The sequence below is a fragment of the Tympanuchus pallidicinctus genome, unplaced genomic scaffold (genome assembly GCF_026119805.1).
Source record: "Tympanuchus pallidicinctus isolate F22 unplaced genomic scaffold, pur_lepc_1.0 scaffold3, whole genome shotgun sequence".
In the NCBI taxonomy this organism is placed as follows: domain Eukaryota; kingdom Metazoa; phylum Chordata; class Aves; order Galliformes; family Phasianidae; genus Tympanuchus; species Tympanuchus pallidicinctus.
This window is the reverse complement of record NW_026294747.1, coordinates 66,980,507-67,002,732: the sequence shown is the minus strand read 5'-3', so window position 1 is coordinate 67,002,732 and position 22,226 is coordinate 66,980,507. Positions and strand designations below refer to the sequence as shown.

Genomic DNA, 22,226 nt, shown 5'->3' with positions numbered 1-22,226 from the left:
CTTCCTCTTAAGTCCTCTACAGATAAGTGAATTTCATTTTCTGTCTGCAAGCCGATGAAGGAAAAATGTTTTTCTTATTCCCTACTGTGTATAATTAAGCAAAACTCAAAAGATCAAGACAAAAAAATCTGATCTACATAATAAGTATTTTTCAAACTTGACTGTGAAGGAATCTGCACCTCCTTAATCTGGAACTGGAGACTAACAAAAAAGAGAAATTATGTGATTCACTAAGGCCATGAGTTTTAGAAGCCATGCCCTGATACTAATCAAGGCTGTTTGCCAATATTGACATCCTCTCACTTGTCAGCGTTGTGCATTCAGAAACATAAAGAGCTTTCTGTCAAAAATGAGATCACAAATTCTAAGACCAGAATTGTATGATACTGCCTGAATTTAGTGAGCTGAAGCTTTGCACTCTATCATAATCACGATGACGATAGTTTTGTTATGAAGTTTATTTGCCACCAACATTAGCAGGACAAATTTATTTATAACAAATGCTTTAAAATGTACTGATAAAAATGCCTATTGATACTGTCAGGGCTTCCTGCGATTTGACAGATCAAATCTTATTTTCATTCTTAAACCCCATGAAGGAATGGTATCACCAACCCGCATTCTGTAGTGCGCAAATTGATTAATCCCCCTCTATAGAAATCTCAACTCTTGATTACACCTATCAGACGTTAAGCAGCATTATTCTAGAGTGACAACACTTGACAAATTCCCAAACCATTTTTCTCTGCCTTTGTGGCCCTGCTAGCTTGTATTAACCCTGATGAAAAATTAATTTTCCTTATCTTGTGCTAAACCCCAAAATCCAAATCCGCCAAACTGGCAACTCTTTCTGTAAAGGTATTATGAAAACCTCTAAAAGATTAATTGCATGTCTTCAGGTGACATTAAATTAATTTCTGTACTCGTGACAGACATTTGATACTCCGTACTGAGAGGACAGATAACATTGTCAGGATACACAGAAGGATAGTGGTGCAGTGTCCCAGGGCAGCCTCTTATGAATTCTCCTTTCGATAAGGCCATACTTCACTGTCACTGGCACTGTTAGAGATCTTGCAGCTCACAGACCTCACTGCACAGGTTTCTATTAACGACAACAATGCTGTGTCTATCCATGTAATCTTTATAAAGCTAATTCAAAATCACCCAATAGTAGAGGGATGTGCATGCTGGATAAAGCACTTAGAGGAAATAAACCGCTGATTTGTGTAAAAATAACCAGAGAACCAAATTTTTTTCTTATGTTTACGATACATCAAACTCTCTCCAACATGATGAAGGCTTGAATCTTGCAGGAAAAACTCAATCCAAAAAACATCTTGCGATTGATTTCCTTTAAGAAAGGAGAAACTCCTCATCTCCTACCAGTTTGAGTCAATATTTCCAGAAATGAGTACTTCTGCAGTATCACAGAAGTTAAGAGGAAAAAATATCTACCATGTTACTGAACTCATCTTCACTCCAAGGACAGCAGCAATTTACTTTCTTTCACCAGCTGTACACATTTTCCTTTCTTTTGTAAACTCCTTTTTCTTTTTCTCTGATACCACAATTGGATAGTCAGACATCACAGCTGTGATCCTCACATAAAACAGTAAAGCTAAATTATGTATATAGCAAGGAAGACAGTCTTCCAACATACGTGAATATCTTTTCATCGCAGTAATCAGAAACATAAGTTGAAGGTAAAACCCTAATAATTATCTGCTTTTCCACTGGAGCTCCAAGCAGGTATGAAACAGGCAGGGACCGGGGAATAGGAAGCCCAATCACTTGCCAAACATCCCACAAACCAGTGACACGAACAAGTGCTGTTTCCAAACAGCTGAAGATTTGTTTTCAATCTGTCAAACACCAATGAGAAACATCTGGTGACCTTCTTTTTAAAGGCTTTCCAAGACCTCTCAAAGTCTTCTATTTTTTATTTTTTTTTTTGTAATTCAAGAATACAGCACTTAAAAAAAAAAAAAAGATGAAAAAAGCAAACAGAAAAGCTCCTGCTTTCTGATCAGGCTGCAATACACTACTCAATTAATGCTTAGTCTAAGATACACTAAAGGTCTGGGTTTGACTTGGAGTGCAGGAAGAAATCAGCCATATCACACCTCAGACCTGGTAGAGCTTACCAACACACAGCAGAAATATGACACTTGTGGTGCTTACCAGAAATATACTTATTTTTCCCAACCAAAAACTTTGGCATGGAGCAAACTTACTTCAAACCAAAGAACTCAGACTAAGTAATAAATAAATAAAAACCAAAAGTGGTTCCCTTCCTACAATACAAAATAAAAAGGCAGTTGAGCTGCTTCAATGAACTGTGATTTGATGACAACCTTCCAAGCCTAATGGTGTATGGATAAGTCAGAACAGCAGAAGAAAACGCTTCAAGAAAAAGCAGCCAATTCCACTTAATCCCATGTACTAGCAGGCTTCTTACCTTTAAGAATCACATCACGCACTGAGAGAAGGCATGGAGAACTGCTCAAAAGGCATGAGAGAACCCCAGCTGTGCTACACTGGTGTCACCAGCACCTAAACATAGCTGATCGGGTGCTCCATCATGACTACACGTCCTTCTAGCACAACGACCCACCAGTTTGTTATGAGAAATATGTGTCGAAACCACAGCAAAATCCAGGTTGTGGAGTGGGAAACTGTTTAAGCATCACCTTCATCTTTATGTTTCTGGCCACGAATACAGCACTACAATGTAGATAACAAAACCTAAAATTTCACATCTCCCAATTCAGCTGATGGCACCACATCCAGGATACTTTATAGGAACGCTGGACACGCAGACACATCACCAACAGAAAACACTCCTGTTTTAAAATCTCAATGACCCAAAAGCCACCCAGGGCTCTTGAAAGAGCCCTTCCCAGCTGGACATGAGGTGTCACACTGCAATGGGAGCTTCCCTCATTTTTAGTTGCTCCAGCTTGCGCTCCTTGAAGCTTAAAACTAAAGACAACTTGAATCCTTCCCACACACTGCCTATGCTTCTTGCACAGTCTCAGTAGGGACAAACTGCATTATCTCCATCTCCAGCCACTACTGGGATTCTTCCACCTCACAGAACCACAGAATTGCAGGGGCTAGAAGGGACCACTAGAGATCATCTAGTCCAACCCCCTTGCCAAAGCAGGCTTCCTAGACCAGATTACACAAAGAAAAAATGTGTTGATGTCAAAAAAGAGCAACTAATCAAGACAAGGATGACAAATCCACAGATTTATTTATTCATTTATTTATTCCCCTGTAAAGCAGATTCCCAGTCCTCCAACCCACTAGCAATATTACTGGAACAGGTTGCCCAAGGAGGTTGTGGATGCCCCATCCCCGGAGTCATTTAAGGCCAGGCTGGATGTGGCTCTGAGCAGCCTGGTCTGGTAGTTGGTGACCCTGCACAATGCAGGGGGTTAAAACTAGATGATCATTGTGGTCCTTTTCAACCCAGACCATTCTATCATTCTACGACTTTAATCCAAAAAACAGCCTGCTCTCTTTATTATGCACTTCAACAGTGTTAGCTGCTTTTAGTCCTTTCCCATCAGGTAGCTGGGGAAACTAGATACTCCATAACACCAACATCATACCAATACAAACTCCACATTGTATCACTTACAATGGCAGAAAAGCCATTTGAGACTTAAAAAAAGTGACAAGCAATATCAAATGCCTTGCTTCCAGGGTGTTCAGGAGGCTGCGCCTCTTCTTCAACATACAATTTGGAAGTCTCCTGAGGAAAAGGAGAAACTTGTTCTCCAGTTTACAGTAGGAAATATTTTATTGCATCTTGGTCCCAAGTTATCCACAGCAATACTAAATTCAGCGTAGTTAGAATTATCTTCTCCCTTTCAAGGATTTTATTAAAAACCTATAAAAAGTACTGCCTGCACCTAGTCTAACCCTAAGATTGCTAAGGGTGTCCACAAATACCCTCGTTTCCCCTGCACCTCATCCTCAACAACACAGGACAGCCCACCTCAGTTCTATAAAGAACTACTCTGAAGTTATGATGCATTCTACCGGGACAATCCTCACTGGATACCTGGGAGGACAGTTGATTGCTGAGAAATATTTCACAAAAATTCTGTCTTTTTCATAACTGAAATACCATGGGGCTCCCTGATTTACTTTTGTTTGTTTGTTTGTTTTCCCTTGTTTTACTTGGAGGTGGAAATAAAAAATCCACATCCGTTTGTGAAATATTTCTAGAGTGCTACCTTGTAGCCTGTGGCTGGCAGAGTCCTTTTTCAGCAGGATTTAAATTAGCAGTGCTTCAGTGGTCGTAACCATTCTGACATACTCCGAACAAACATAGTAGCTGAATGTTAAGCTATCACAGCTTCTGCAGCTTCTCCAGTCTGCTTCTACTGTGGGCATTAGCCGGACCTCCTTCAAATGACGGGATGTGAACAAACCACCACGTCATTCTGCAGCTTATTAAATTAACGCTGCTGTGTGTGGGGCCAGTTCCTGTGTGCTTTTTCTCAGAGCTGGCAGCACTGCAGAGCTGGGCAGAGATACCTCAAGAACTTGTCATATAAGCATTAAGAAATCCTGATGTTTGTCAGTCCTAACAAATTTAGATGCAAGGCGCTATAGAGATTTCAAGTCAAAATGTTTTTAATTAAACTCGAACATACACATGCAAGCAAAAACAAATACAAACATTCAAGCGAAGTTGATTGATACGGTTACATTATCAAACAAGAATCATTTAAATCAGTGTCTCTTTCCATATTTAGAACTCCACATTCATTGCTTTCCCTTCTCAGTTACTTCACGTAAGAATGAAGTTTATCTTCCATTCTGATTTTCTTTTTTCTTTTTACAATCCAAGGTTAATTTTGTGACAGACTTCTCACAGAAATCTTGCCAATACTTTCTTCAAGCTTTCCAGATGAAGAATCTCAGGTTTTCAGAAATTAAGATCACTAATAAGATATTGCATTTAATCCAATGGGGAACACTGAGATTTTTACGTAGCTTACATATATAAAAAGCTCATGTGCAGTTTTCCACAAAGATTGGCGCATTCTTGGTGCAGCGTAAGAAATCAGCATTTTCAGGCCTTTGGTACAGACATATATCACTTTGTGCATGGCAGATCATTTTCTGGCTAGAGAAAATACACCCAACAACAATATAAGATGAATGAAAGATACAGACATTTTAAGATTTTATTATGATTTCCCACAGAACCTCCAACTAAATGAAAAATACGTTCAGCACTCAACTTATAAAATCAAGGTACAAACCTGTTCTTTCCAGGAATAAAGGCATTTACAGTATACTGACTTAAAGAATGCAGTTCTACTACGTACTAGAACTATGTACTAACAAACTGTTTGCAGAGCCCAAAGGAAATCACTATAGAAAGCATAAGGGTTAGAAAAACGTGACCTATCCAAAGGACATAACTGCTCAAAAACACTTCAAAAAGATCTTCAAAAAGAACTGGTCACAAAAAAAGGAAATAATTTTTCTGCTTCTTGACAGAAACATGTATAACAAAACTGTAGCAAAAAAAAAATCTGGCTTGATCTACAATAATCTAAAAGTACACATTAAACAGTGAGGTAGATGGCAAAAGAAATCTTTGTAACTGAGATCTCAGAATAAAGGCTGGACAAATCTGTCAGGAATGCTCTGCAGCTCATCCCCCCTCAAGGCAGAACAAACTATTTATCTGGTCCTTTCGCTGCTGTTTTTCTGTAACTGGTTTATTTGGGCATCGCTTCCCGATAAACAACAGCCTACAACTCACTGTTTATTCTTAAGCTGATCTTTAGGACTGAATTCAGGCCCCTTTCCAAGCCAAGCAAATCTCAGACTTTTTGTAAGTAAAATATGCCAATACAAATAATTCTTAGTAAAATATCCTAGTATGAATCACAGAATGACTTGAGTTGGAAGGAATCTCAAAAATAATCTAGCCCCAAGCCCCCTACCACAGGCAGGGTTATCAACCACTAAATCAGACACCGGCTTGGGTTGCCCAGGGCCCCATCCAACCTGGCCTTGAGCACCTCCAGAGATGGGGCATCCTCAGCCTCTGTGGGCACTGTGTACCAGTGACTCAACATTCCCTCAAGTATAGAAGTTCCCCAAGCTCTAAATTTCCCCTCTTCCAGTTAAAAAAAAAATTCTCCATTGTCCTATCTCTACCATGTAAAAAGTTGATTTCCCTCCTGTGTATAAGCTCCCTGTAAGCACTGGAAAGCTGCAATGAGGTCTTCCCAGAACCTTCTCTCTTCCAGTTAAACAAGCCTAACTCTCTCAACCTGCCTTTCATAGAATCATAGAATCACAAGGTTTGAAATGACCTACAAGATCATCCAGTCCAACCGTCTCCTCATCACCATTCCCACCTCTAGCACTAAATCACATCATGCAGCACGTCATCCAGACGCCTCTTGAACACTGCCAGGGACGGTGACTCCACCACCTCCCTGGGCAGCCATTCCAGTGCCTGACCACTCTCTGAGAGACGTAGTTCTTCCTGATGTCCAACCTAAACCTCCTCTGGTACAACTTGTGGCCATTTCCCCACGTCCTGCTCATTGCCTGGGAGAAGAGGCCAAATCCCTCTTCACCACAACCTCCCTTCAGGAAGTTGCAGAGTGCAGTGGGTCTTTGGAGGAGATTATATTCATGGCCCTCCTCTAGCCCCACTCCACATCGTTCCGGCAGGAAAGCAGGACGCAGTACTCCAGCAGGACGCCTCAGGAGGGCGCAGTAGAGAGGGACAATCCCCTCCCGCTCCCCGCTGCCACCCTCTTGCTGATGCAGCCCTGGATACAGTTGGCATTCCAGGCTGCACACTGCTGGCTCACGTCCAACTCCTCACCCACTAGGAGAAGGTCCTACGACCTTCTCCATAGGGCTGCCCTCAATGACTTCCTCTCCCGGTCTGTATACATACCTCAGACTGTCCCAAGTGCAACACCTTGCACTTGGCCTTCTCAAACCTCACGCAATCCGTTAGGTTCATAGAGGATCACAAATATTCAGCAAATATGCTGAACTCCTATTTCAAGAAAGGAAGACTCTGAAGACTCTGAAAAGTCTTCTTGGGCCTCAAATAAATTAAAAAATAAAAATAAAAAAATACCCAACCCAAAGTATTAATCTTCTAAAGATTTGCCACTGCTTCATTTTTCCAAGAGCATAACATCTAAATGGAAAACTATTCATTGTACCGCATAAATTCCTGCATAACTTAGGGTGTACTGGAAAGGGACGGACATACCAGTATTTTTTTCTGGGGGAAAGGACAATTTGTTAAAAAAAAAAAATAAAAAAAGCACAACATCTAACATGAGTCATCTTGATATGCAAACTTGCTCTGGTATACAGAAAATACTGAATATTTTCTACTTCTCTTTTCTCTAGTATAGTAAGACATAAATGAAGGCTGCTTCTACATCAGATAAGCTGAACAAATTATTTCTTGGAATTTAATTAGTAATTCTTACCATTCTGTTAAAATACTTAAGAAGTAATATCCTCTCAAGAGAGAACATTGTAGAAACAGATGAAAGGCTATTTTACCTTCTTAAATAATAAGGATTACCTTTATCTGAAAGGTCAGAGATGCTCAATATTACTGCAATGCCCAGCAATACAGATAAATACAGTCAGAAGCTTAGATCATGAAAGAAATGAACCTTTCTCTTCTGACGTTTGTACATCATAAATCTCACCAATACATTAAACACATCTCTTTAACTGTTAAATTAAAAAAGTCACCAGCAGCACACAACCATTAGGCCCTGTTCTACACGTGGTCCTGCTGAATGCAGGGGAATAGCCCTCGCCACCTGCTCCTGTTCTAGGTTAATTTGGACCAGATAAGTTTGTAATAGGGCTGGCCTCAAAACAGCCAGCTCTTCAGCTGACAGCTCTACTACCATGCTGCACTACAGCTGGCAGGCAGATAGAAAAGGCACCTTCCAAGTCTTTACTGACATGAATCAAGAGCTTCAGAAAGGAACCTGCATTGTGTCTAATCACAAATATCTCACTCGTACATGGGTCTTAAAAACACCACTGCACAAAAGAGCTCTAGAAAGCAAAAGGGGTACAAGTGATTACAGTTGAGAGCAACAGCAGGGCTGCTTAATTGCAGGGTCAAGTCAATGCCTGTACATTAGAGGCACCAAACACTCCCTTGGCCAAAGGTAAGGAACCATATGAAGCACCAAGAGAGATCTGGCTTCTGCTGTACATCTAGGGTTCATACAAAAGGTGTGAAAATAAATTTAAAAGGTGGTGGGTCTAAAAGGAAAACTAAATATGATGCGATCTTTATGATACTAAGAGTCCACACAGCATTTGATTCTTTAAAATCCTGTCAAAAGAGACAAGATTGCTCCCCCACATTGCTCTTTTTTTTCTTTTTCCTTGTGTGGTCAAAGAAACAAAGTCATATAGATTCAGCTTGTCACTAAATGATTAAAAATTAATCAACCGTCTTGATCAATGCTAAGCAGCTAATTGCAATGCCTGCTCTCATTCTTCCACAGTGGGAAGGAAAAATGAAATTTTCTATGACTATATGAAATAAAATTTTTTAAAAAAAAACAAAAACAGAGAAAGGAATACATAAAGACACTGCTTTACCTTGGAAAAACCTTAGCATCTGAAAGTTAAGGACAGAACAAATCTGCCTGAGTGTATAACGAAAGAGAAGCTACATATGAATGTAATGAAGCTAATTGCTTTTGCTTACCAAGAGATTTATATGAAACAAATCACTAAGTTTCCTAAAACAGAGCATTACGATAAAAATTATTTCATTACAAATGAAAGTTTGGGCACTGACAACCTTTTGTTATGAAGAGCTGCATGCAGTGGTGACTGGCATTGTTTTGTTCCATCACATAATAAAAGATGTTGTGCATGATTGCTTTATTCAATTATTAATGAATAACAAACCTGTCATACCTCTTGTAAACCACTGGGATTCCTGCAGATATATCTCTATATAATTATTTTTTAGCCCAATAGAAACAATTTCTTTCAACCTCTGGTACTTTCTTCTGTGTTTAAGTTACCATGTCTGAGGAATCAGACACCCTTTAAGTCAGGTTGTTGTCAGCTCTAGTTAGTCAACAACGTCCTTTGTGTTAATATTTTGAAAAAACATATTATTATGCAATGGAAAGTATTAAGCGTATTTCGACTTATGAGCTATATACAAGTAGCTAAGGTTTTAGTGTTTGATTTTCTCCATGTTACTATGCACTAAAGCCTAGCCTCCAAGGCTTCATGAAGCCCCTGTTAACACAGGACATTCACTTCATTACAGCAGATCTGTAAGTTCCTCTAATTAACATTCTTCATAATTTAAGAAGCATTCTTCTTAAAAAAAAAAAAAAAACAACCACACCACCATAAAAAAGAACAACACAAGAACACCCCAAAAATACAAAAAAAAACTGCCCAATCTCCTCCACTGTATCACAGCATTAAAAATATCATGTCCTCCTCAACATAAAAACTAGACAGAGATTGCACACTGGCAAACATGTCCCTTCATCTCAGTTTCTCCAGAGCCCTAACAAATTAACTCATCTCTTCATTAAGATAGAAGAAAATCTGGTCCATAAACTTTCTAACCAACCCCCAGACCTTCAGTATGCATGCTGCCTTCAAGGCTGGTATTGAGAGTCATCCACAACACTGGTGCTCAAGGGACATTCTGCAGACAACAGACCCCTCATCAAAAGATAAGGAAATCTAATTTAGATGCAGAAGTGAAACAGTAATGTTTTGAACCCAGCCTCTAGCAGGAAACATCCCCCTCCAATATACTGCTTGAATTTGCTTCACAACATGCTTCCCTAGAAAACAAAAACAATCTCCCCTTGAGTACAGAAGTCACGCTATTTCCAGTGTTTGCACCCAACTACATTATGTGGCTTCAACTAATGAATGAACAAAGCCTAGCCGTTTAACTGAACCTTACAAACAGCCATATAAGTCCTTTTCTCTGAGCCTACCAGACCTACCAACCTTAAGCTACATGAGCTAAGCTGAGGAGTCTTGCAGACTCAAGTTACAAAGAAGTTAAAAGAATGGAGTATTATTTTCAAAAAGATGGTATCAGCGATAACTGTCTGACAGTAAAGCATTATGGCAAACATACACTCCTGAGTAACTGCTAGTAACTTACAACTGTGAAAATCTAAATTATGGATTATTAAGTCTGATAAATCTCCTACTTCCCCCTTCGTCTTAGGCCTATTTTTTATTTTGAACTTACACGGAATGAAACACACAGAAACAAACCATGACAGCACACACACACAAGATGAGCCTTGGAAACTTACCCCTCCTGACAACTTAATCACCCTGACTTTGCTGCCGCCATGGGGCACATCTCCACTACCACTGTTTGTCCGCTGCATGACAGTTCTTTTCACGCCAGGTTTCATCTCCTGTGGCCTTGCTTGTACGGAAGCCACTCTAGCAGTCTGTGAGGTGGGCAGCGGTGCTGCAGCAGGTTTTGTCTGTAACACTTTCTGCGATGCCTGAGGCTGACTGGAAGATACTGTTCTGGTCTGCCTCAGCTGTTTCACTGGTTTCATCTGCTGTCCTTGATACTGCGTATTAGCCCCAACCTGCGAGTAGTCTGTGTGTTTGGGCTGAATATTGGGAACTACCATATCTTGCTTTTTAACAAGAAGTCTGTTTTTCACATTTTGCCTGGTCTGTAAGCCAGAGTGGGGTATGTAAGGATTGCCGTTGGTAGGGTACTCAGAAGAGTCATCGTCCTGTTGCATGTAGGATTGCTGCACAGAAGGTTGCTGTTGCTGCTGTTGCTGCTGTGCAAGCCTTTCTAGCAATTCTCTCTTTCTAGCACCAGCCTGCTGCTGCCGTCTCAACTCCTTTTGTTTCAGAATTTCTTCTCTTAGACGTTTCTGCTCTTCTATCTTCAAACGATACAATCTAGTCTCTTCGTCTTCATCTGGATACTACAAAGGGAAATGCAAATTAATTTAGAAAATTCTCAGCGTAAGCCTTACTTGGTCAAAATAGAATGAGAATATTGTTTCAGAAGATGTCATAATGGCCTAAGTCTCTGAAGAGCTTCTGAAATGATCCCTGACATTGAGCTAAGGCTATTAGTAGAGCATATCTGCCAGTATGGTTTATTTGTTATTCATTAGACACAAACAGCTTGAATCAGGTTTAAGACTTAGATATAATACTTCCTAGAGAGGAAAAAATAAAATAAAATACATGGAGCTTATAATACCAGTTAAGAAATCTTATCAGAATAGTAAAATATTAAGTCTTACAAATTGGAATTCATTTAGAACTTTCTAAAAGCAATTAAACTAAATTAATATAATTCAAGATATCAAAATATGTTTCAAATGGAAAGTAACAATACGAAGGCAACCCACTGTCACACAGGTTTTATCTTGCTCTTTTCTGACAAAGTAACAAAAGGTAGGGTGGTAAATGACCTGAAAGGCCCTGATTAGAACTATTGATTTTTCTCACAGAATTTTCAGCCTGATCTCAAACTCATTTGTCACACAATAATTGGTTATAATGAACAGCACAAGTCAATCTCTCTGACCTTGAACTCATGCACTCTCTTCAGAATCAAAATGTTGCCAAATGCAGTGCTGGAATATTAATGGTATTTAGAGAATGCCTTTAATATTCCACCCCTACACCCTTCTAAAGTCTTATACGCTATCAAGTAAGCTTTCTAAAGATGCCTCAACTTTGGCAAAACGGATTCTTAAGAAATGCTGTAAGAAATGGGCAAGAGTCAAGGAAATGCAAATCCTCATCACCCTGGAAATTAAGATGCTCTTACAATACTATCACATGCTTTCCTCTACAATTAAAAAGCACGCTTTTTAAATACACATTTTTTATTTTCAACAGTTTGTACTATTAGGTTAGAGACTTGTAGAGGCTGCTTAAGAATGTTAATGAGCACAAAATCCTACTGGTAAATCCTACTGATATACAGGCTCTCAGGGAAACAATACTTCTCATTTCGGTAAGCTACTGCATAAACAGTATTAGAACATTTCTGAAAGGCTGAATCTGTGAAAAGTTATCCACCTTGCACTAGTGAGGGTGCAATATCATGTCACATAAAAGCTTTTTTTTTTTTTTTTTTTTAAAGCCCATACACAACTAAAGTGAGAAATTAGAGATTTTGTTGTTCCACGTGGCTTTTATTATGGTACATCCCAGAATCCCCCCTCAATGTAAGGGAAAAGCAATAGAACAAATCCAACCACAATGACAGTTCACAAATATAAAAGCCGAGCAGAGTTTGTGTTCACAGAACCCAGATACACAAATCCTAAACATTTGACTCCTGCAGAAAGAACTGCTTCTTTCCTGAGCATCTACTGACATGGATTTTTCCCACAGTGACTGAGAAAGAGCAGCATGTCTCAGACCAAAAGTCTAGTCCAAACAATGGCTAAAAAAAGACACAAAACTCAATTTTATTTTTCTTTTTAAACAGTGAGCCATAGTTCCAAGAGCAAGCCTGAAATTTTTTAGGACAACGCTTCATAGAACAAAAGGTTCTCATCTTTCTCTGTACTTTTCAGACTGTGACTCTGGTGTCGTAGTGACCCATCACTACAACAACTTTGCTGATAGATGGCAACAAATAGGAACATACTTCAAAAAACTGAAATGATCAAAAAGTCAAGAGCTGGAGATGCCAGATTGCTGTAAAAAATAAAGAACTCCTGAGAAACAATGCAAACTCTTAAATATAGCCTTCATGGGATGAGAAAATTGAGAGGAGGATGATGAGCTGTGATGTAGATGCTACAAATTAAGCTTTCAGGCAGGCTCAAGACGTTACTGAAACTGTCCACACAGAAAACCTGTTCCACTTAATATGTTGTTACTCACTTCCTTTGCTCTAGATCAAAGTATTCTGCATTTTACCTAAATAGGTCTGATCAACCCCAGGAGCCAGTACCAAATTTACCATTGGAGGTAGCCTTGCATTTTTTTTCTTTATAGATAGGTGAAGGTGTCAGTGCTAGCAGAAGTTTGCATAAGACCAGACCCTTCTATATATAAAGGACAGCACTTATTATCAGGGAACTCTATGGCCCCATCTAACAAGTTCTGAAGGCCTTGGAAGATACAGATTCTGATCTGGAAAGTAAAAAACACCAAGTCAAAGACTACAAGTAAGCAGCACAGAGATGTGTACTTCATGGCACAGTTAAATAAGCCTTGCTGGCAGGCAAGGACCAAATACTCTGATTAATATGTCCACACAGAACCCCTTGGGCAGATGAACTGGGTTCAGCTACACTAACATTAAATACAGAGGACAACTGGCAAACTGTATTAGCAACACATGTTAAGTTTGATGAATGCTTTGCAAGATCTTCAGGCTACTTGATCTCAACTATAACCTGAAATTTTTCTTTCACAAACTCAACTCCTACTTATTGAATTTATAAGGATGCCATGAAGTCAACCTCTTCTTAAAGGGCAAGTTTTGAAATGAAAGGCCAAGAACTCTGAGGTTATATGACAACTGTAAGGTCAGCTCATTAATAGTTATAAGTAGGCCTAAATTCTTCATCTCCATAAGCAAGTAGCTAGAACAGTTAGGTTCTTAGTAAAATATCCTTGCAGCTAGGATAGGGAAGACCAAACAACATAAAGAACTGAGATCATTAACAAAATATTTGCCTTAGGAGTCAGGTCTAACTGCAACCAGCTCTGGAATGAACCAACAGCACAGATTCAGAAATGATAGCAAACTTCTCACCAGGATGAAAATGGAGATAGTTGAACACTCTGCACCCTCAGCTTTAATAGCATCTCTTCTCCTACATTTTAAGGAGCTTCACTAGATTGAACTAGCAAGGCAGCGCATTGGATCAAGAAGGAAATGGTTTGTCATGGCTGCTGCTAATGATTTTCACCCCAGCACATTCCTCCTTAAGCAGTAGCACCGCCCAAAGAAACAAACCATTCTGACAAAAGAAATAGAAATCTTTCAAAGATGTTGTGAAGTTCACAGCTTGTGTTGCATTTGGAAGTTTGCTGCCAAGAGCAAGGTTATCTGTAGGTGAAAAAAAACTCAGAGTAGCTTTTTCCCAGATAAACTCCATAGATGCTTCACCATTTTTCTGTAGAAAACTCCACATGAAGAAGTATTTTCTCTGGCTTCTCCTTTTATGTACAAAGTAAGAAAAGAATAGAAGAGCACAAAGTGAGAGAAACAAAGCAGTTCCTTTAGCATCCTGTTTTTGTAAAGTAGAGATTGTGTTCTTGAACACAATACATTCGTGGTTCGGAGGGAAGACCAAACCTTAGCTACAAGGTTCTTCTTCTGCCTTAAATGTTCAGAGGTTTTAATGGAAAGTGCCAAAAGAAAATGTTACAGGCTGCCTTTGTGAGTCTAGCTCAGCAACAGCAGTAAGAGAAGCAGCAGTCCTGAATTCTCCAGGAAGGCTCAGACTGGCACTGCTGAGCAAAATACAGAAAAGACAAACTCTGAAACACGATTACACTCCCTACTGCACCTTAAGTCCTAATATCAGTGACTTGTTTCTTATACAGTGAATTCAAATATCCCACTTTTTAAAAATTAATTTTAAGAGGTCTGCAGGCTTTATTACTAGTAATTAGAATTAAATGCAGAACCATAAGAGCTGAATACTGCAAGTGCCCTGGTTTGCAATCAAAAACAAGAAATGAAACATGCTACCAAGCTCACCTGTCTCCCTAGCAAAATAGCTACAACCAAATGGCAGGATATACACAGATCTGTGTATTCTGCAGGTTTGTTTTTCATAGGAATTTTTTTTTTCAGTTGTACCATTAGAAATATCATTTGTCCAGTAATTTACTACAAGTCTTCACAAAAGGTAAAGGCAAATCCAAATTACAGCATCTGTTGGCTGCCATTCAAAATCATAAAGTATCTTAAATAAAGGTAGCTAAATACACAGCACACATTTTACACTACTGATGACATTAGCTCCTAAACCCTAAGAAGGTATGAGCTGCTACAAGTTAGTCTGAGTATCATACTATGATCTTCTAACTGGAAAAAGACTGACGAGAACAATCTTCAAAGAACAAGACAGAAAGCACCATTATTAAAATCTGGAAGCCAAATCTACTCAAATTAGAGCAAAAGATCAAATTTATACATGCACAATTTTTCAGGAGGTTAATACAGAAAAGATAATTTAGACACATCTGCTTGATAATTCAATACAGCAACTATTTTCCATACTCAGAGTTTATAAAAAACAAAACAAAAAAACAGCTACCAATATAAGACCCAACAAATAAACACCCACTTTAAAGTTTGCTGTAGAATGGAAAGGCTGTCCACAGCATCTGCAATACCAGCTGTGATATCAGCACACTTCTGATTGTGCTCTACTAGTTTTTTCTCCTGCTTTGACCTCCAATATCTAGTTTCTACTAGAAAGCTTTATGTCACCTTCCTGCGTTTTCTTTGTCCTTCTATTCAACACAAAAGCACTTAAATACCTTAATTCCTCTCATCCTAAACTGACCTCGGCATGAGCAGAATTAGACTCACAGCCATTATATACCTCTCAATTTCACTGTAAAAATGATTTTTCAGACTGAAGACATGCAAGTTCACATCTTGGAAAGTAGCAAAGGCATTGAAGCCGGTATTTTCCAGTCGCATAGGAACAAGAACACAAGTATGCTATTCAGAAATCTAGAATAGTTTTTAGTCTTCTAGTCACTTCGGTTGCAAAACCTTTGTTTTGTAGATGAGGAAAACACTTAACACAATATTGCCATTTTCGTGCTCCCTGAATTACAGGGCATTCATAAACAAGTCCACTGGCTCTTCAGGGACAGAGATGGAAAAAAAGTCTTAATTTTCCAGTTGAAGACACTTGCAAAATAACCTGCCCAATTCAGTTATGAGCAAGACAGCTAGAAGAGATGACATAACTTTCTCATCCCAGTGGAAAGCCAAAAATCAACAAAAAGTTAGGTAATTAGAAAACAAAATGCTGGAAAACACTGCAATCTGGCTAAATGAGAAATTTAATAAACTACAATGCAACAAAAAGAGACACGATTATGTGCTTGAAAATGAAAGTTACTAGTGCAGCAATCCTCAGTCTGTGAAAACGAGAATAAATGGCACCAATAAATACTACTGCAGTGGCACAGTTGAAGGACAACTGCTACTACATTGTTTGCAGCACAGGCGTTCTCTCTTGGTCCACTCTGAAAACCTCTATGCATTTTTTCTGAGTGTACCTACAGAGGCTTTACCTGTATGATTAACAGTACTAAACACTACAGGAGATGCACCCTTTTCTCAAGTGCAACACTTCTTTCCTTCTGTTTTGGAAGGGAAAGTATAACTTATACGAAACAGGTATTGCAAACTGCTTTCAAAGATAGCTTTCCAGATATTGTCAGAGATATTTCCAATCTAATGCCCAAAGTGCTCCATGACAGAAATACTGAGGGACTCTAAGATGCTTTAGATGGTGAGAATGTCCTTTGCAGAGGCCTTCAATATGCTCCTTTACTAACAGCCTGAAAGACAGAGACTTTCCTAAGAGGCAAAGCATTTTCTGTGACTTTGATTGTTCCGGGAAACTGAATCGAGGTAAAGGAAATTACTTCAGCAAATTTGTCAGAAACTATCAAAATTAAAAACTGGACAAAGGATTTTTTACTCCAGTTGAGAAGCTCCTGCATACAAGGTCAAACACTGCCAGCTATGGGTTTCTTATGTGCCACATTTGTGAAAATTAGGAATGGTTGTAACTAATTCAAGAACAAGATATGAAAATAATCAGCAGCAGCTTAAAGGGAAGAAAGTATTATCCCAATTAAAGCTTTCAACAGTTGATGAAGTTGATGAAGGAAACTTGGTCCCCGAGACAAGTTTCATGAGCAACCAAACTAGAATGATTCACAATTTTGTCCAAAATAACCTGAAACTCAGAAATCATACACGCTGCATGCTGTCATGTTCCTTTGGCACTTGCTGACATTCAGTATTAAGAGCACTATTAATGCAAAGCTACTCATTCTCTCATTCTTGAAGAGTGCCCAGCCAACCTCTCACATGTTTGGGTTTTTTTTTGTCAACTGAAACTGTTTCTGCTATTGCAATAAAGAAAGTGCAACTCAGAAGAGAGGCCTCTAGTGGCAACAAAAAAATGCTGGATGAGTACTACATCAGGTGTGCTTACAGCTCACAAGTCAGACTAGAGAAGTTTCAAGAGTCTTATCTTACCTCTGGTTCTGATTTTACTTCTGGTTTCACTTGGCCCACTGGTGTGACTGCCTTAGCTTTCATCTCAGGCCTTCCCTGCGAGTTTCCACCACTAGCTACAGTCTTGGAGGCAGACATCGTGCTGGTAATGGGTTTGACCTGAGCAGCTGGAGTAGAGGTTCGCCTGTTGTTGCTCACTTCCAGAGCGTGTGACGGTGCTATGGGCAGCTCCCGCAAGTTACTGTTTCTTGGAGCAGTTGGCTGTAGTTGCTGATTTGGACGCTTGACAATATTTTGTGAGGGTGTGCTCTGAAAAGCAGAAAGGAAAAAAATGTGAGGTTTCTATGTAAAGTCAGACTGAAGTGTTTCCTGTTTCAGATTTTCACAACTTCGTTGTTTGTCAAAAACAAACAAAAAAACTTTTCAAAATGGCACTGTGTTTTTAATGTAAGAAGAAAGTATGAAAATAAGCACATTAACTTTTTTTTTTTAATTAACAGCAACACTCAATAACTTATTTAACATCTTTCTCAGAAATCGGCTTCACTATGATTTATTTTCTTAATTAAAATCATTCTTCTCAACTACAGTCACAATAATTTGAGCGCTGCTACAGATTGCTGTGTCACCCCAACCTACCTAGCAACAGAACATGCTGCAAACTCACAGGACATTACAGGCACCATGTGAACCAGAACACTTCTTTGCAGTGCTCCTGAAAGGTCTTCAAACCAAAGCAAGTGTCAGAGAACTGGGCTCCCACACAGTCACAGACTATGTGCAGTTTTAAATATAACGCAAACTTGTCCTCCAAAATCCTTTACTGACAGTTCTTGGAAAATCTTTATAATCTCTTAATGGAGCCAAATCAAGAAAACACTGGCTACTGAAATAAAAAAAGGTACAAGATAGACATGCTATTTGTGAAAGTAGGTTATAAAATGACCAAGGTAGAGAAGGGAGAAAAAAAAAACAAAAAGGAAAAGAAAGGGGCAGAGCAGAAAAGGAATAAATGAGAATTAAAAACTACATGGTAAGTTTCATTGCCCATGCAGAACTATGTAAGATAACACTAAGTGGTACTTACATGCCTTGGCTTCATCGGACCCTGCCGCTGCTGACACTGCATTCTGCTGTTATTTGGCTGCTGCGGTGAGGCCTGTATGTGAGGCCTGAACTGTGGTTGGTTCATGGGCATCAAGGGCTGTGGTGGCCCTTGGAGATGATGATGGTGTTGCTGCTGCTGTTGCTGGTGATGATGCTGCTGCTGGTGATGGTGCTGCTGAGGCTGAGGCTGTGGCTGAGGCTGCAATGGAGGATGCAAGGGACCCTTCATATGAAGAAAAAGATTATTTGCTTTTAGTTTCAAAGTAATAACCTCTCAAAAAAGCAGCTCCAGCCTCCCAAGTCCACAAAACAACAAACTTGTGAGCAGCTATGGACCAAGCTAAATCAAAAATATACTGAGAGGAAAAGATGGATTAACAGAAGCTGTGTAAAGAAGTTCCATATTTACACAGTCAATAGCTTAAGTGGAAAAAGGCAAATGAAAAGCTTTCTGCTCTCCCCTTCCTTCTTCTTTAATTCCCCAAACTGTTCCTTCTCCAAACAAACATCACCAGACCTCAATATTTCCCTACATCAAAACACGAAGAAAACCCTCCAAATAAACATAGCCATGTGCATCACTCTGCAAAACCCCAAAATAACAAGCAAGCAGCTCAGCTCCCTCTCAGGCAGGAGGCTTAGCTCTCTGCTGAGCAACAGGGCTGAGCAGCAGAGGGCGCTCCGGGACTGGCACAGGGACAGCCCTCCCTACCTCTGCGGAGCTAAAGGAATATCAGGAGCTATACGATGCTGAACCAAACAACATTACAACTTCTCTGCTTCCAGTAGTGTTAAGCAAATCGTGGTGTTTTTTGTAACTTTACTGGAGAAACAGGGCTGGTGTGTAGACCGCTATCAGAAACAAGAGTGCTGGCAACTGAAGAAAAAAGGTAAATCACTTTTTCAGACAAAGTATGTAAATATGTAAATCTGCCTCCTATCTGTTACCTCAAATAACTCAGTTTTAGCTGCATTACTCCTATACATCAACAAGAGTACAACACAGAACTAGGCCACCTGAAACACCTCTTTTAGGACCCCTCCATACTGCAAACCTGTACCTGCATGTTAGGCTGTGCATGTGCAGCAAGGAAGGGCTGTCCCGGGGCTTGTAGGAACTGCTGTCTTGGAGGAATGAAGGGCCGTGGATTTGCTGAACCTGGCTGGTTGAAGTGGAGAATTCCCACTGGACCTTGAGGCTGTATGTTTGGCCTTAGTGGCCTCTCTCTGGGAAATACAGGCTGCTGTCCTTGCTGGCTGAATGCTGGCCCGGGCTGGCTGAATGGCATCGGGCTCTGGGTAGGGACGGGGTGCGGACTGTTAAGAAGCGGGGGAGGCGGTGGCGGTGGGGGACTCCGCTGCTCAAACAAGTGATGGCTGGGAAATCTTGGATCTGTGGGAATCAGGAAAGAAATTAAATGACAAACCACCCTTGGGAAACAAGCATGCTTCTGAACTGCAAACATTTCGTTTTGAAAAGTAACCTGAAATTGGTAAAAAAGCAAAAACGTGAGACTTCATAATTTTAAGGCCTAATTTCAAGGTCATGTTTCTCTGGCTTCAGCCATTTGTTTTTAAGAGGAACTGATGCTCAAAGCACCAGTACAACTGAAGACAAGAGGAATTAAGAATGTCTTTTAGAAATGGATTACAGTGATTAGTGCTTAAAAGCACATAAGAACTTGCAGAACTTCTGCTGATCAGATATTCAGCAACTTTTTACATCCTTCTGAGTACAGGAAAAATGTATATAACATATACGTTATATATATTACATACAGGTGTTAATTTAAAATAGGTCTGTACATAATATATAGATATTACATACAGATGTTAAACATAAGTCTACATACACACAAACTACTATTTTGCTGGTTATGCTCTAACATTCCAGCTAATACTAACAGATTTCTATAGTGTACACATACTCCAGAGAGTATGGTGTTTAAAATATAACAAATCACAATAATTTGCAGCAATTACTTTGATACTAATTTTATCTTATAGTTGGAGAAATACATAAATCAATGGTCAACAGAAAACAACATCAAAGGAGGAGAAAAGAGACCAGGTCATTGGAATTTTTGGCATGTACTAGGCAGGCTACATCAAATACAGTCTTCAGGTTCTTCCTCAAACTGCATGTTTACTTCACAAGAAGTATATTTTGTATATTAATTGAAATGAAAAGGTTTACCTCCTAGGAAAAAAGGGTCTCTGTCCTGAGGAGGTGGAGGAGGGAGAGGTGGCGGTGGGGGAGGTGGGCCTCTCCACTGATCCTGCATTGGCAGCCGTGGGGCCTGGGAGAAGTTGGTAGGAACAGGTCCAGGTGCATGCTGCTGGAAGTCTGGAGGGACCTATTAAATGAGACAAAAATAGACTACCATTCAGAGAATTATCTTTTGCCTGCTATAACTTTTTCTCCTCTTAAAATCTAATTGATTTATGGAGTTACCTACTATCATCTCTTCAAATTGGCAGCCCTTACTGAGTCATCCCTTCACAATAGAAGAGATATTAGACCTCGGTACAGTATTTTGAAATGAATTCACAATGTTTTAATAATCACTAGCACCACAGAAACGCCACTTATTCTCAAGCTTATTGAAATCCATGCAATTATTGACCTTCTTTTCCATTAATCCAAAAAAACCTGAATGTCTACTTTAGGAGACATTCCTGACATTTATCTTCTTAAACCATGCTATTCTGTGCCATCAATTTGGTACAATGTAAGCTACAGAAGTGAAGCAGCTTTACTTATAGTGGGGGAGGGGAATTGTGGCATTTGAAAATTAAAGAAATCTTTAAAAAAAAAAAAAAACGTCTACATATAATGCATCTGAAGCATTATAAGAAAGGCTGAAAAATTATCTTTCCATCATTAAGTTATTTCTTTTAAATGTCAAGTGAATCTATGTAGAGCAGAAAGCAGAACCTTAATCTAAAAGGAGAACTCTGCAGAAAGAACACTCAAGTCAGTAACACTATTACACTATTACCATTTTTTCTTTTACTTCAAAAGTTGACAAAGGACATTGACAGCCTCCGATAACAGAAAAGCTATGCCTCACATAAACCATTATATTCACAAACACTTCCTTATTATGTATGAGTAAATCAAATAAGCAATGAACATAATATCTAAGCACGTTCTTGTTTTCCACTTAATACAATTTTGAAATTAGTGGTGGCATCTGCTCTATCTCCATCTGGTGTTCATCTAAAACCTTAAAACTTGCCATTGCTGAAGATAAGCCTTTCAGAACAGATCTCAGAGCACACACTCCCTGCTAAACTGAATTACAGTCATCAGCAAAGGTTTATTATTTATCCAACAGGCTGCCATAACCAAATATGTAGTCTCACCCTATTCTATTTGTACAGCAAAAATATTAGCATTTTGGTTCAAAAATTTCTTGCACAGCAAAACCAAGTATTTGCCCTGGCTACTGAAGTCTGTTCACCAAAGCAGCACAAAGCAAAGCTGCTTCTCACCACTCTGCAAGTAAGCTACAGCTGGGATTTACAAGGACCACAGATATATATGAGAGTATCATCGAGCATCAAACCAATATTAAATCTGTGGCCTTCTTGAAAACATCTAAGTGGGGATATCTGAAACACTAAGACCTCATTTGGAAGCAAGACTACATATTTTATGTCATTATACAGCCATCAGCTGTAAATACTTTATCACTCAGAGATTAAAGGTTCTATATCCTGCTGCCAGTGCTCCTAGTCAGCCAGTCTCCTGTGGGTATTTCATTTAGTGAAAAGACATCATTTTACACTCAAGCATGACAGTCTTTGTCACGTACATACT

The 22,226-nt window shown here is 39.4% G+C and overlaps 1 protein-coding gene across 6 annotated transcripts in view; it reads right to left on the bottom strand.

Moving 5' to 3' along the window:
- Positions 1–22,226, bottom strand: part of RBM33 (RNA binding motif protein 33) — a 93,142-nt gene that overhangs the window by 17,921 nt on the left and 52,995 nt on the right. For 4 of the 6 annotated variants that reach the window (XM_052692588.1, XM_052692592.1, XM_052692590.1 and 1 more), the window contains exons 11-15: positions 20,598–20,757; positions 19,462–19,793; positions 18,381–18,623; positions 17,315–17,602; positions 10,368–11,012 (exon numbers count right to left, since the gene is read on the bottom strand). In XM_052692588.1, coding sequence (XP_052548548.1) covers positions 10,368–11,012; positions 17,315–17,602; positions 18,381–18,623; positions 19,462–19,793; positions 20,598–20,757 — 1,668 coding nt within the window. Of the gene's footprint in view, positions 1–4,635; positions 5,150–10,367; positions 11,013–17,314; positions 17,603–18,380; positions 18,624–19,461; positions 19,794–20,597; positions 20,758–22,226 lie in introns of those variants that run through there. The other 2 variants (XM_052692594.1, XM_052692591.1) reach the window with 2 other exon arrangements.